This window comes from Glossina fuscipes, unplaced genomic scaffold (genome assembly GCF_014805625.2).
Source record: "Glossina fuscipes isolate IAEA_lab_2018 unplaced genomic scaffold, Yale_Gfus_2 28, whole genome shotgun sequence".
Classification (NCBI taxonomy): domain Eukaryota; kingdom Metazoa; phylum Arthropoda; class Insecta; order Diptera; family Glossinidae; genus Glossina; species Glossina fuscipes.
The window spans coordinates 8,881,752-8,899,004 of NW_023998423.1; the positions used below are offsets into that span (position 1 = coordinate 8,881,752).

A 17,253-nucleotide genomic window follows, 5' to 3' on the forward strand; every position below is an offset into this window, starting at 1 on the left:
TATCACTAATTGGCACTTGATGCGTGTAATATTTTGCAATACATATAGTAATTAAAATGTGGACACTTTAGGCAAGCATGTAGATATAGCTATGTCTGGGTCAAGCATATGAGTGCCTTTCTTGGCAAATTGATTAACTTGACCTTCTGAATTTTTTCTTACATATTTCTCTTAAAGCGCCTGATTGACTGATTCGAAACAAATACCCTTAATAATAGTCGCTAAACGATACTAAATTTTTCTATCCATAAGTACTTTACTTTAGAAGCCAATATATTCTAATGGATATCGTAGCAATAATGTAGTTAACGCACGTTTTTGACAAAGCAATTGAAAATTAAAAACACATGAAGATCGTATTTTATTCGCAGCAAACACGCGGTATAGAAATATGTAAACATAAATCATTTATACCTTTTTTCATTTTCGTGATTTTACGCAGTTAGCCGTTTTGGCAAGTGAGCCAAACCTTGAGCCATGTACCCTCGATCTTAGCTTTTTACTATGTTCCACCTTCAATTTGCCGTAGGTGGACTTCACTTACCGCCACTGCTTTTTAGCTTACACTGCAAGGCAATCTTTCTACGCAGACCTCCTCAGAAATGTCACTGAAGAAAACATTTGCAAAACCTTTTGATTTTTCTACAGGCATATCCCATTGTCGGGCAGGCCCAACTTCCTACAATTGGTTTATTTGTTTTGAATAATAAATTTCGTTTATGAGAGAACTGTATTTTAATTTTTTTTCATCTCCCATTGTTCTTCACACTTACCAAATTAGTTATCCAAAGCACTTGTAGTCTTTAATCAATCTGTCGAAGTTTCTTCTGTTAAACGTTCAATCATTCTCTTTAGTTTTAATTAATGTTATGTTTTATAATCAATCATAAATGATGAAATATATTTGGCAAAGAATAATTTTTTTTCTAAAAAGTTTTTACAGTAAAAACAATTTTCAATAAAATATTAAAAAAAACGAAAAGAAATATTATAAATGAATAACAGGAATATGAACAACAAAGCTTGATCCCAATGAACACAATAACTGTATGAAAATAAAATCTTCGCATCTCCTCTTCATTGCAAACAATATGTGTTTGTATTGTTCGCTGTGATAAATATTTGGATATTTTTTCTATGGGTTACTATTGATTGATGAAACTTCACGTATTATGGTAAGATCATCTTTTTCCAAAAATGGCGAATCAATTACGTGAAAAATGCCATTTGAACAATAAATATCCCGATGAACGATCTTGATTTCCAGTGAATTATAGCGTATAAGGTAATCTGTAGGAAATACAATTTTTTTACCGCTCTCTACTATGTTATAATATAATAAAAAGTCAATTGTCTTGAAGCTATTGAGCTAATGTTTTTCGCTCGAATCGAAAAGAGTTTTTATTTTTTTTTAATGGAATCCTATGGTCACTATACCGTTCTTCTCGCTAAGTATTTGGAATGGAATCTTCATTAATTTCTTCCTATTTGCTCAAAAAAAAAGGGTAAACATAGAGAAGTCGCTATTTACTGTTCCGAGAATGACATCCTAATGAAATCCCTCTCCACTGTCGGTCGAGGTCGACCAATAAATATCGTAGACCACATTGCCCCTAATACAATTCTTATTTTTGTATGAAATTTGTAATTATGGATAACCAAATATTAAAAGTTAAGACCGGTCCGTAAAAATGGACCGATTCGAGGCATTTTCAACAGAGTTGAGTTCTTCCTTGGGTGAAAACACCTCACTGTATCAAATTTGATCGAAATATCTTAAAAATTTGCGATCTGTACCTTGAACATAAATTTACGTGGACAGACATCAGACGGACAGGAGGACAAATAGACAGACGGATAGACAGGCTTAGATCAATTCAGATTATGATTTTGAATTGATCGGTATAATAAAGGATGAATCTATTTTAAGCCCTTCTGTGCGATACATACGACCGCATTAACTTAACATATCCTATGCTACAACTGGTGTAGGTGTATAAACCCGCACGAGATCATCTATCAAGTAAAGTTATTCCGTTTCATTACAAATCACAATAAGCATAATTAATTAAAATTTAATAATTATCAATGCTTAAGCCCAAGTGTACTCCTCATCTCTAATTATAATCGAGTAAGGAATAATATTAACGAACTAGAAGAAGGGCCAGGAGAAGCCACCAACAATTGTTCGCGTAAAATGTGAAATGGTTTTATTTTTGTATTTTGCACTTACCTTCCTCTGTTTATCCGAAATTGCGATAGAAATATAAAAAAGAACAAGTAGATTAGCGGCAGGATAAGTGAAAATTATTTGCATTGTGTACATTAGCGACTTACCCCTAATTCTGGAAACTTTAATTCGTAAAAAATCCCTCAGCAGTGGTAAGACGATCGCCCTAGCTACTGTTCTCGTCATTGTTGCTAGATCCTCTGCCGTATACTCATCATTAATGACAAGATGGCGTTCCAAAAGATAACGGGACTGCACGAAATGTGAAAAATATTTATGTAATGGTTGGTTACACCAGTAATTATCTATTTGCTTACTTGAAATTTAAATTCAGGCATAAATAAATGTTTTTTCGCCGGAGGGTATTTATCTGCGATGAGTTTCCAAGCTTCCCTGCTCGGTACAAAGTAAGTGTACTTCTGGTTAGTCTTTTTTATTTCCTCATTGAAACCCGAAAATTCGGCTATACGTAAGGTATCCCTAAAAAAAAATACAAAATTTCCTTTCCTTTCGTTTCTTTTTTTTTTCAATAGAAGAGAACAAAAAGAAAATTAAGCAAAGTAATTATAGCTCGATAAGATAAACTAGGTACAGTGACGTGTTTTGAACCAAGGGCGAACTCTATTGAAAATTGTTCGGATCGGTTCACCTTTTTCAGCCACTCCCCACATAACGCTCTATTGAAAATTTCTCCACAAAAGTGGCCAAGCAATAGTATTTGGGCATTCTAAATTGGTATCGAAACTTTGGACCGGCGAGGCCCATTTTTGAACGCACACTCACATAACGAAAACTGAAGTTCATACGACGAGAAGGTCCAATTTTCAACGCCTCATGATGAAAATTATATCATAATACTAGTTTAATATAGAAACATTAACTTTACCAAATTTGGGCCATCTAGGCCTATTTATTCAATTCTACCCTAATAAGGATTTTCAAGATAATTGATAGAGCAGAGAAGTCCAAGTTTTAAATTGTGCTGATGAAAATTGACCCAACATAGTAATTTCATAGAAAAATAAGAATTGTGTTAGATAGTGTAGTGTAGGGTATATCAGTTGTATTTTTTTTTTTTCTAATTTACTTCAGTTAATAAGTAAGCAAAGCATTTCGCTTAATAAAGTTATTTAGATAACCACTTTTTACAGTAAATAAGAAAATTTTAATCTGGCAAGGGCGGTATCCCCTTAAGTATGCTAAATGACTTTTTCTTATACAACTCTTCATCTATTTTGGATAAAAAATTTCAGAAATTACGCTTACATGAAGTCCAAAAAATAGATTTGCTTGGTCCAAATAATGGTGCAACTGATTTTTATAGTGCATTGTGACTTATTCACCATCATCATCGTGATTGCAATATTAAAAATTGATTTTTTTTGCGATGGGGAAGAGATAAAATTGTTCCATCAGATCCAAAGCTTTCACATCAGTTTAATTTTAATACTCGGAAATTTTTATCGATAAATTGCGAGGATTGCAAACTGTTTTGACATAACTACTTCTTCTAAATGGCGTTCAACATTTCGAAGGACATGTGCGGATGAAACATGAGACTAACGAACAGAAGAAAGAATGCCAGTCGCACCGACCGATATGATTAAAAGGACTATCTTTCTTCTTCTGCTTCTTGATGTTAGATAAAAATGCTAACCAATGACAGACATGCTTGACTTATAGTAAGCAACTTTTTGTTTATAGTTCTTTAATAAAATTGTACTATAATATTGTACTAGATCCGCGACTAAGATTCTGAATTTTCTGCACGGCATAGCGATTGTGTTTTTTTATACCATGCATGTCATTTGCTAATGGATACATATTGTGGCAGAAAATTGTTCAGCGGTGTTTATAGGGAAAAGCTTGGCTTTGCTTCTCGTTTGCGTGAAAAGATCTCCGGTAAAAGTTGTTTTAAATATTTCAGAAGTGGAAATTTCGATTCTGAGGCAAAGAGCGCTTAGGAAGAACAAAAATAATTGAAGACGTCAATCCGCAAGCGTTGTCCGCGGTTACGAAAATGATACGCAAACATAAGATTAACTTCCACGGAGGTATTTTTATACGTTTACACGACATCACATGGTAAAATTTCAAAAGGAATGAATCTGGATGACCTATGACTAGACTGAGAGCCGAAGGAAAACGTATACTCTGATGACTAATGCTACCACGCAGCGGCTAATTAATTCGAATTCAATGCATTACCCAAGAGATGGCCGGCATGCGAGGCAAGACTAGTGAGATCGCAACACGAAACCGCTGCGTGGCATTACACTTCCATTGTCCATGAAACTAAGGAATAGAGATCTGCCAATGATAATTCTTTCGGATTATTACTTATCACGATCAATGCTGCATCGGTTAGTTGGGGGCATACTTGGCCTACCTCAAAGATGTTGCAACGTTCATTGAACCAATGCTTTTGGATGCAAAAATGTACCATGTTATCATCAATTAGTGGGAGACATGGCAAAAAATTGCGAAACAATTTTATGCATTTTTCATGAAATTTTTAATATTCAACTGATTAGAAAGATCGAAAACTTAACTGCGTACTTAATATTAAACCAACCATATAAACGAAGCAAAAGTAAATCCGGAATTGAACCAAAGTATCTTAAAGTATTTTAGTTGAGGTGTATTTACACATGAGAATCTTTTTATTAAGAATACCTGTAGCTTTGAAACTCATCCGATGCCAATCTATCGTAAATTGTGCCACCGAAAAATCCAAGCACATTATATACTAGATGAACAATGCCATTTTCCTTATCCATATCAAATAATTCCACGGTAGTATTATGGCCACGGCATTCTACGATAGCGAGTTCTTTGCCCTTCTCATGCGGATCCGGTACAAAGTAAAATTTAAGAGGAATTTCACGCATTCCAGCAGTAATTAACTACGAAAATAAACGTTAATTATATTCAAATAAAAGCTTACAATAGATGCTCTTCTCAACAACGAACCACTTCTCCTCCTTTTTCCTTAATATCTTCAGAACTGTATCGACCTTTCACAATATGCCTAAGGAAAGTGTCTCTTTTCATCTCCATTGTGTTTCTGATAAAATTAAATGAAAATTAAAAAATAAAAAAAAAATAAATAAAAAACACTATTTTATTAATTACATACCCTTCACGAGAACTTAAAAATTCATTTAAATTCGTATGATTTATCGGAATAAATGCGGTTAATAAAGTTTCCCTGTCCAAATTCTCCAATAGCTTCGAATGGAGTCCTGCTACAAAGGAACTGAAATGCTTCGCATTGGTTATTCTTGGGTTCTAGATAAAATAATAATTGCAGAAAATAGATTTTGAAAATATTGTCAATATTTAAATTCAAAATATTGAAGTTAATAGCGTTTAAAATCATAACATTTAAAATAGAGAGTTAAGCGCATGGTTTTCGTGGTGATAGCTCCAAATGCCTTTATTCATTATTACTCTTGAACGAATTGAATCACAAGGATGTTTGCAATGAAATTTTTCAAATGCTCGGACATTGCCTATAACACATCAGTTAGAAATTCCCGCGACTGAGTAACAAAAAAGTTGTTTTCTCCAAAAATCTATTCCTTCTGCACTTTTGAAGCCTTTTTACACCACAAGTTTGATGTAAAGTTTTTGCGTTTCTACTGTCCAGGGGAAGTTTTATTATATCGATGTTGTCTTGTCTATCCGTCTGAGGCTTGTCCATGTGTTCTTGGGATCACAACCTGCTGCAATTTTCATGATATTTTGTGATGAAATTTGATGTATTGCCGCCTTTGGACTAAAGGACGAACGCTATTGAAAATGGTTCGGTTCGGACCACTTTTTTCGACCCCTCCTCTTATAAGAGTTTTCTTAAAATAATGAAATATTTCGAATTTCGTGGCAAAAATCGCTTTCTCTGGATCAAAAGGGGTTTTGAAGTTTTTAAAGCTGTTGCCAGAAAACCGGTTCTATGCAAACTGAATCGTTACATTGTAAAACGAACTAATTTTTAATAATTCTTGATGAAAACTCATATTTATAACAATAATTGCACATAAAATTAGTTTCCTAAGCCACATAAATGTCTAATTTTTAATGTGTTATGATGAATTGATGGTAATATGGATCACACAGATCTGTTGTTTAGATCGAAACATGTACGGATGCTCTTATGACTCAAACCTTCCTATGACGACAAAGTCTAATTTGTGGCTTGTCATGATGAATACTGCAAATGGAAGATAATAAAATTTTTGACAAATTAAGTTTGCTAGACTTAGATCATGTAGACGTTTGTGCGTTCTCGAATACACGAGGACTCGAAAATTATGCATCTTTATAAGAAAAGTTTTTTTTGTATTATTAAGAAAATGATTGAATGACAAAGTGCTGTAGGGGATATGTAATGGCCAGCCTTGCCCAACTATAGCATTCTTAATTATTTACAAAACGATCTACCACGACCCGCAAAATAGGCTCCAGTTTTCACTTTGGCAAAATCATTTCCTACTGCAAGTTGTGCGATATATACGTATACAAATATATATGGACAGACATTAGATGCACGGACAGGCTACTTTAATCGATTCAGGAAATGATCGGTCGATCGTTCGATCAGCGTAATAAACAAGCGAAAATATTTGTTAAATATTCTACACCATTTCGCTTAATATAGCTACCGATATAACGGACTTTAAACATAGGTCGTTGCATGGGAAGTGCCCGAAAAAGTGATCTAATCTAAAGGTTAGATTTATTCAGAAAGTGGTTCTGAATCGAACGGTATAACACAAGATGGCTCTCAAGTGCTTCTAAGTGTTATAAATACCTACACAAACGTAATTTGCTTAGTAGTAGTGACTTATTAAATGACCTTAAGTCATTTGCAGAGAGTCAAGAAACTACTGACATCTATGAATAGTCGAGAAAGTCCGATTATCAAATTAAAGACGATTCCGTAAAGGCATTGAAAAGAAATTTTCTTGTTTTTTCAGTTTTATCATCGATCGATATTCTGATGTTGACTTATATGATATTGTGAAACGAAAATTCCCACTTACTCTTATAGCACTTACGACCTTTTCATTAATATGACAAAGAACATTTTTAATGAGGTGTACCACACCATTCTTTACAGGTATATTTGGCTTAGCAAATTCAACGATTACACTGCGCTCTGCGTACTGACTACCCCTTTCCAAGATCACAGATCTTACGTAAGCTAGAAATAAGTAAATTTTGTGTAAAGTAATTAATAAATGTGTCTTAAGAGCTCTTTAAACTTTACCTTGCTTGCTTTGCTTTTCGTACGCCAAACCAACCAAGCATTTGAGCTCCTCATCGTAGCTAAATGGTTTTGCTGCAGTTTCGCCTCCTTCTGTAGTTCCTTCTTCCTCATCAGGTGTTTCGTGTTCTTCTTCATCTTCTCTTGACCGTCTACACTCCAGTTCATAAAGTTCATCCGTGGCTTGTGGAAACAAAATGCTCTTTTCAAATACATGCATCCGCGCCATGTTGTCGGTCATATAACCAATGCCTGCAGTCTATAAAAAGAAAAAAGAAAGAGACTATGTAATTGCAGTAGATATAAAGCGCGATTAACAGGTTAGCGTATTCCGTAAGGTAGAGCACACTTCAATAATGATTGTGTCGTGCGTTCAACATTTAATGAATATGCGCAAAGGCATAATCGATTGGTCATATAACTCTCCGTCTGTCGGTCACACACTATCCCTCTCACTCCCATTTCTTTGTGATTGGTGTAGTATCTATATATACGTCTAAGGGATTACCTTAGATGATTAAAAGATGCTTTCAAGATATGGCATAACTAATAATGACAATAATGATATATCGAATGCAAGATAAAATGACAAATTATTCACGTATATGGATTCAGCAGATACTACTTCTCTCAGTATAGCTTAGGCTAATAGGTTTATAGGTTAAGTGCATATGATAAATTGCTCTCTTGGACTTGTGAGTGAGAGTCAAATGAAAACCTAAAATATGCGGAAAATATTTCCACTCCGTGTGCTTCGCAATCATTTTAATCATTCTTAAATACATAGGCAAAGATAAATGATAGAGCGACGAAATTACATTGAGTCTGAATTTTACATTGTTATCTCTTTTAACGTAATAGTATATACATCTCCTTTATCCAGGAGGTTGAATAGTTAGTTAGTTAACGAAAAAAAAAAAAAAAAAAATTTGTAAACATACTTTAGACAAATTCTTACATAATTATTACATCGAATTTTTATACCATTTTTACCTGCATTGCGGCAAAGGTAGGGATAAAAAATGTAAAAATCCCTCTTTTCTTTAACTTGGCTTTCCAATGATTTTCTTTTGGATTTCTTGCATAGGTAGTATAACTAAAAAAAAAAAAAAAAATTGTAAAGGAAACAATTTAGAAACTTTATTCAATTTTCAGCAATAAAAAAATGATATAAAATACCTTTCATTAGGGAGCTTCAGACGATGATTATCAAGTACAAATTCTGTATCGTACAAAACTAAATCATAAGCATTTGGTTTTCTTTTCTTTTCTTTTACGAAAATCGTATCGTTTCCACCTGCACCCCCACCAATCCGTAATGGTTCCAGTACCCGTTTAATAAAATGGTATGCCTTGAATTAAACATAATTTAAGTGTAATTAATAAGAATAAAATAAATTTGTAACAATCAGTTCGATAATATCTCTCTCTCTCTCTCTCTCTCTCTCTCTCTCTCTCTCTCTCTCTCTCTCTCTTTCCTTTTTACAGTGATTTATTGTTTATTAAATCATTGCATTAATCGAACTTATATGTCATAGCAAATGAAGAGATTAAAAAATCGTATGCAAACAGTATGACAGCAATAGCGCAAAATGAAACGCTTTCATGCATTTAATCAATCTGACCGTATGTGATATTTGGTAACCGATCAAAATGTCACACATTCATACATATATCACATATATATTCTACTGCTTCTTTAAATTGCATTTTTATACGCATTAACAAAGAATGAGCAGTGTGTTCATTTTGTCAAGACGTTTGCAACGCCCAGATGGATGTATCAGACATCTCAGCATCAGCATCAAATTGTAAATTGATTTAAGCATGTCCCTCTGTCCCTCTGTCCACATGTGCAATGTCTATTGTAAACATTCTCCTAACCGCAAAAATCAGGCTATCAACAGAAACATTGGAAGTTTTTTCCCGCAGATCGGCGTTGAAAATGGGCCAATCATAAATTATAGAAAATAAATATACAAAAATTTGATCTCATATGGTATCGTTTATGCTGCAGCATTTTTGCACAAAAATGGGAGAAATACACCACGCCTACCCAATATCATAGTGTATCAAAAATTAATTGTTTTTATAATACCTTTGTAACGCGCAGAAATAAGGTTCAAAAATCGTATAAAGTGTACAAAGGCTCGGCCAGCTTCAAGTTCGGAATGCACGTAAACATGTCTGCCTGTTCGTCTCTCTAGATTATCAGTCTGTCTGATTTATCAATTAAAGACAGTTTTAAACTGTAACAGCCGGGTAAGATTGACTGCTAGATGCCTTTTACCACTTCATCTAATGCCATTTTTCCCCCATCTTGTCAACAATCATAGTTTCTTTCTTGCCATATAAAAGTCGTTCTAACGTTATCGCATTAAGTTTAGTAGATGTCAAACCATTATTTTATACCAATTTTCATCATAAGAGACAAGTTAATCTTAGTCTTCGTTATGAAATGAAAGACGAAACGACTTGCAATAACGTAAATCGTTGAAGGAAAACTGGTCACTGAATCAAATTTTTTTTAAATATCTTGAAAGACTGCAGAGTGCAGGTGACTAGACGACCAGACATGCTTAAATCGAATCAGAAAGTAGATTTAACTCTATTGTCATCTCATTATAGATCTAGACACTAGAACTAGTCTTTCTATGTGTTGTACATGTCTGCATAGACTTTCAAAAAATTACGGACATGTCGTATGGGGTATGGATATTCCTTAGATCTTTGAAAATCGGCATCCGATACCGATGGGTCTGATCGAAGCACATTATCGCACATGACTGACTGTTAATTGCCTAAAATGTTTAAAAATTATTTAATATAAACCGGATGAGAGAAGAGAGGCTATCCAAAAAACCGTGAATGCGCTTTTTCTGTCCCCTCGCGAATTATTGTGCGCTTCAATCACGCTAAACGGAATCAAGGTTATACGTAGTAATTTTAAGTAATGGGGACTTTAATCTATTATTGCTATCAAGTATTTTTTTTTTAAATGACCTGAGAGTATAATACGTTTCCGTATGTACCTTCTTCGGATCTCTAATATATTTAGACAAAGACATCTTAATTTCAGCTTGATTAATGAATACTTTTCTTAACACGTCCTCATCATCATCCATAACTTTTGTAATATAAAGGAAAGGGCCAGCTTTTCGCACTGAGGTAATCTGAGGCGGGAGATTAAAAAGACGATAGTCAAAATTAGCTGAAAAACAATTAAATACCGTTAAGCTAAATCATATCTGCCTCTCGTTGGTCATTTAAACATAACATACTTGTATGATAGTAGTGAGCAAACTTGTCCACTATCGCTACTTCCTCCTCAGGAGGCACAAATATTGTACTTGGAAGTTTACTTTCGGAGGTTGAGTATGCTTTCATCAGTTTGAACTGAAAATAAAAAAAATAAAACGTGTAAAATAACATTGAATAAGTAAAGCAGTTATGTTGAAATTGTTGGAAATGTTCCGCAAGCAAGTTATTATTATTTCAGTTAATGATGGTCGCAAAAATATCTAATTCAATCTATACGACTTACACGCAGTATATGTGTAATATGAAATTAGGTTCTAATGAAATGACATGACATAATGACAGAAATATTTTCTAAAATATATTATTATGGCAAACACATGTTCATAATGATAAACTTTTATGAGGAAATCCAATAAGGACTTATATAATCGTCATACACAGTTAATTCGCTGAAAGAAATGAGAAGACATGTGAATTCAATTGGAATTCATTTCCAAGAGTTTTGATAAAATTTCATGATCAAATTCGACGAAGGACGTATACAGTCATCATACACTGTTAATTCGCTAAAAGAAATGGGAAGACATGTGGATTCAATTGGAATTCATTTCCAAGATTTTTGATAAAATTTCATGAGGAAATCCGATAAGGATGTATATACTCAATATAGGCTGTTAATTAGCCAAAAAATCTCTCGATTTTTGAACTTAATCCAATTTGAGATTAATCCTTCAGTTTTTCGAAATATTAGATATCAGAAACAAATGACAAAAACATTTGTAAAATACGTCATCTCTGATGAATCTGATGAATGATTTTAAGAAACCTAATGATGATATTATTATCATCCTGCATCCTTACAATAGTCGACGAGCGAAATGTTGAGAACTCCTTCATCTGCAAGATTAATTTCCTGATAGTTTTTCTATCAATCAATCAAACAAAAAAAAAAAAAAGAATAACAGCATTTTTAAGCGTATAGGACATTAAACTGTTTTTTTGAGTAGCTTAAAAACGACTGTTCTCACAATTCCAAATGAACGAGTCTAGGAAGAGGCCGCCAATTAACAACAAATAAGTCGCTTAGCGTAAGTAAAACAAAATATCAGCCTCTTTTAAATATTTTAATTTAAATTAATTTAAATTAAATATGAAAACAAGTTTACGTACAAATGCAACAAGCGAGCTCTGGCCACAACAAGTGTCTTTCATAAATCTCTATAGTCCTTACTCGTTAGGTGAAAAGTTCCCATAAACAGTTTTATTCACGTTTAGTTAAGAATCGCATATTATTTACCATATATATGTATGTAGGGTAATAGAATCTATAAATCTAACAAGAGAGACACTTACCAATGCAGCTACTTCATCGTCAAGCATCGTAAGTATCCCAGCTCTCGATTCTTTCACCCAAAGCATAGAACCTAATAAAACTAATGTTGGCGTCAATGAAACCATACTATCGATGCGCGGGCACATTTTTTTTGTTAGTAGTACTTCGTAACACTTTGATCTTTTCGTTTTTATTTTGAAGTGAACTTCTGCTATAAGCTTTGAAGAAAATTCAAATTATTTTTCATTTCTTTAAAGGATTTTTTTTTTTTTTTTGCAAATTCTTTGTGTTATTTAAGTTTGGACAATTTTTCTCTTGTTTCGTACGACACGACACGAAAGCCAAAAGAGAAAATTGTTTAAGAAAAATACTGATATGTAGAATACATCTAAACAAAGAATTTTTTAAATTATTTTGATAAAATTATTTTTTAATTTGGATTATTCGATTTAATTACTTTTAAATTTTTCTGATATTAATCGTAAGTCGTTTGCTTCCTAAAAAAATTCTTAAAAAGAAAATCTATGACAAAAATTCCAATGCATATAGAACTTCGTAAAGAAGACAATTGAATAAAAAACATTTAGAATTTCCAAAATTCCAAAATTACCAAGTAACCGATGTTGAAACATTTTTGGGGAATTCTTATCCTCAAAATTGTGTCAGAATTCTTCTTAAGCCTAATTCAAGAGAGGAATGTGGTACGAAAATTAAATCTTACGTGTAGAGTGGACATTCGTATTTAAACAAACTTAGATATTAATGATAAAAAATTGGAATCTAGGGAGGATTGTGAAAATCGACTCCTAGAGAGAGACCAGGACTTCTATGAGAGAGGCATTTTGAAGTTACCTTTAAAATGGCAACAAATCATACAACAAAACGGTGCATATTTGACCCAAATCGGACAATCCGAAGCATGTTAAATAAAGTCCTGAAAATCATATAAGAATAATGGATTTCTTTTTCCCCAAACTAATATAAAATTAAATAAAAAGAACAAGTAAGAACATTATAGTCCGGCAAGGTTGACCATTCAATATGCTGTACCACATTGTCTAAAACAATAATTTTACCTTGTTTCTATATAAAGGCATATTTTTCATGTCCGTATTTGTGGGGAAGCGCGCCTAAATCGGGATCCAAAAGGTCCATTTTCGTGAAAATCCCTATTAGGGAAGGATTCGAAAAATAGGCCGAGCGCCCCCCGCTATTCAATTTCAAACCATGGTTCAAATTAAGTGCATTTAATTTTTTTATGTTAAACTACTAGTATGATATAATTTTCATCATTAGACTTATTCGTCGTACGAATTTTACTTTTCGTTGTAAGAGAGGGGGTTCAAAAATTGCCGAAGCCGGTCCAAAGTTCGTCACTTTTGCCGAGAAATTTTGAAAATTACAATTTTCTTCCATATGGCGTCTTAGAATAGGGCTCTATATGGGGAATGGTCGAAAAAGTGGACCGATTCGTACCATTTTCAGCAGCGTTCGTCCTTGGGTCACTATACTAAATTTCGTGGAAATTGCGATCTGTAGCTAAATTTACATGGACAGACATCATATGGACAGACGGACAGACAGGCTTCAATCAATTCAGATGACGGTTCTGAATCGATCGGCATTTTAATAGGTGGGTCGAACTTTAGCCATCCTGTGAGTCACATACGACCACACTAACTTAATATACCCTGTACCACAAGTGGTGTAGGGTGTAATAAAGTCTACGTTACATGTGGATTAAAAACTTTAACAATCATTAGTTTTGACGGTAATAGTTAATTTGCTTCTCTGGGCCAGATAGGAGAAAATAGAGCGTAATATTTCATCCAAAACGAAAAGAAAAGCTCTAACTAAAATAAAACAACACGTAAAAACATCTTAGAATGATTTGGGAAACATATCGTATACCACATATCGCCTCGTGCCATACTTTATTCAGATGCATAGGTGCATATATAGAAGTATACTTTCAAAAAATGAACCTGCGGGGTTCCAATGTTCTACGCCCAATTTGTATGCCAAATTTTTATCGAAGATCAACTTCCATCGTAACACACAAATCTTATACGATGGAGGCCAGGGGGAGGAGGTACAAAAAGCAGGCGTACATGTCCAAAATTGGATTAACTTTTATGTCGTCTTGCTATTGTTGACCAATTTTTGCCAAGCTATATTAAAAATTGCTCCCCCTTTTTGTGTTAAGAAAGTTGTAGGGTATGGGGTTCAAGAAAGTGCCATATCCAATGTAAATTTCTGATATTACTTTAAAATATCGAATATCGGCTTTTGTCGAAAAATTTACAAAATTGAATTTGCTTTTTCAATAGGGTTCGTCCATGGTCAAAAAGTCATTAGTGTACGAAAATCCGTCAAGACATCTTAAAAATTTGCGATCTGTAGATTCAATATAAAACTATATGGGCAGACGGACAGGCAAACGTGAGCCTATCTTAAGCCCTTCTAGGTATCACACGCAGCCATAGAAACGTAATATATCATATATTACAAGTGCTCGGCTTTGTAGCTTCATATATAGTTTATTCAAGATTTGCATAGCAGAAAATAAGTAAATATAAGATTTGAGGTCGATCATTTATCTTGAAGTCAGAAATATCGATATTACCAAGGATGGTTAAATTTAGATAAAAATTTGATATGCAGTGTATTCAGATTTGGAAGCTTAGCATGTCATGTCGACTAAAAGTCACGTACGTATGCACCTATTGGCAATAACTCGCTTATGTTCTAATCTGGGTAAAAAAAAAAATTGCATGTAATTGTTGGGTAAAGTATGAAAAGTTCGCCTTAAGCCAAATAAAGTTTTTTCTCCTTCTCTTTTCTTATTTAAAACGTCAAGTTAATTAATGGAATAAATTTACTAAAAGTGACATTTAATTAGTAATTAATTACAATTCTTGACTGCAGCGGTGAATTGATATAAAGAGCCGCAAAAAAAAAACAAAAAAAAAAAAAAGAAAAGGAAAGATAAAGATAAAGACCACCAATTAAGTTAAAGCGATTTGTGAAAACGAAACCATACCGCCAAACTGACAATAGGTGTATCGTGTATAAATGAAAAGTATATTGCAATTGATTTGAAATGAATATGGAAGAGGAAGTAGAAATTTAATAAAATATTTTATAACATCTTTGACTTTTGATTGTCTTACAAGAACTATCACTAATTTGCTAATTTATGAATGAGAATATGTATGTATATCGAATAACTGTCCCATGATTATGTGCCTCTACGAACTTCCACTAGGACTATATTAATTTCAAAAGATAAATTATGGACATTAGGTTCATCGCATTCATCATCTATTCATTATTATGGTCAACGTGATTCCCCTTGTAAGTTCAAGTATTATTTGTAGGGATTCTGGATTGTTTACGCCTGTGCCGAAGTTAAGTATAGTGAAAATTTGTCAATTTCACTTTTCTCCAATAAGGATACTTGAATATATCTATCCCTCCTTTATTTTTTCGAATTTTTTTTTTTTTATAATATTAGGTGCTTGCATGTATTTTGATCATTTTTTCATTTGAAAAAGGCATTTATTGAGAAAAATCATAATATTTCTCATCATTTTCTACAACGTTTTACCATCTTCTTGGCAACACAGCGAGAGAGTGCTTTGACAGCGACAAATTTTTGCAACATCTCTTCAGCATTTCGAAACTGCGGAAATTCCCTTTCCCGTTTCCCGACAGTGTACATTTGACAGCTCTTGCAACGCGTGGCCGAGCGTTGGCATGCAAGAGTATGACTTTCCGTCTGTTAATGGTCGTTTTTGCAACAACACATGGTTCAATTTCTTCAAACGACGCAGATAGACATCTGCAGTAACAGTTTCATTCGGTTTTAGCAACTCGTAATACACTACACCTTGATGATCCATCCTACCACAAACTTACAGCAAAACTTTATGCTCATGAATATTCTGCTTCGGTGTCGATGTGGGCGGCTCTCCTGACCTTTTACTTTTCGGGTTTTTCATAAGGTATGTAAACGTCTAGAAATGGTTGTTTCGTCAATTATTCGTCAAGCTATTCGAAAGTTTTTTAAGATTTTGAACTGGATTTTCGGGCAATAAGTCTTGTAATTCATTGTTTTCGAGCTTATTTCGTCCTCCAGGCCGTCCTTTGCCATTGACATTAAAATCGCCATTTTTAAACCTACTAAACAACTCTAAGCAGATTTTCTAACTTGTTTTTCTCAAATTTTAATTCAACTTGGCTAGGACTGAGCAGCTAGCAGGGTATTCGATAATAAACTGACCTTTCTATCTCTTGACTCAATTTAAAGTTCAAAGCAAAGATTGTTGATTGGCTAACAGCGAAAGTTTCTATTAAGAAGCTTATAACTAACTGTCTTACCTGCTTTAGGATTCAGAAAGGACTATGAAGAATATTTAATATCATAATTTTAATCAAATTGTTTTTCATTTATTTGTTATAACAGCGAGGCAATCCGAAGACAGAATACTCGCAATAAATCGTTTAGAAAAGACACTTCGCAAAGAGTTATGCAAGTGTTACGACATGAACGTCTTATAAATAAAAACATTACATGGATTACATTGTCGTGTAGAAAGCAAGTGCTGATAAAAAAAGTATGTACATATAAGAAGTTACCTCTAGGTTGAACTGTCGCAAGTTGCATGAAGTTATCTCTAAGTCGAAAGAAAATTTCCCCTTCGGACTGTTCTTGCTGCAAAGTTGTTACAATTCGTTCCCCAAGGATCAGTTAGTTACACTTTTCTTAGCTGCCGGGCCGCTAGCCTTTTTATGTCTGATTCATAATTAATCAGCGAATGAAGATTACAAACAGGCCTACTTTGTTGGCAATTTTCACTAAACTTTCTTAATTTTTCGCATTTTGAAAAATCATATAATCAATGCCTTAACTATAATAGTGAAGTTTAAACAACTAAGACAATTCTATCGTAGTGTTCACAGTGTCGTCATAGTAAGCAAATAATTATCTCTGCTTAGGGAAATGTAAGAAAGGATCGACATAGAAGAAGTAATTGTAATAAGAAGAAGTAATATCGCAAACGGATTTGACGGGTAATAAATACTATTCCTTGAACGGATGCATCGCAATAGATGTTATGGGGGACCGCATAAACGAACAAGAGAAACCCGCACAAA

General features: G+C 33.7%; 1 protein-coding gene across 1 annotated transcript; it reads right to left on the reverse strand.

Moving 5' to 3' along the window:
- Nucleotides 1-1,135: 1,135 nt before the first annotated feature.
- LOC119636330 (fasciclin-1-like) lies at nt 1,136-12,239 on the reverse strand. Its single transcript, XM_038031632.1, has 12 exons — nt 12,114-12,239; nt 10,781-10,895; nt 10,532-10,710; nt 7,503-7,758; nt 7,276-7,436; nt 5,370-5,521; nt 5,204-5,297; nt 4,907-5,136; nt 2,548-2,710; nt 2,338-2,482; nt 2,234-2,239; nt 1,136-1,320 (listed from the first exon to the last, which is right to left on the reverse strand). The coding sequence occupies exons 1-12, from the start codon at nt 12,237-12,239 to the stop codon at nt 1,136-1,138; spliced, it is 1,812 nt and encodes a 603-aa protein (XP_037887560.1).
- Between the last annotated feature and the right edge of the window lie 5,014 nt (nt 12,240-17,253).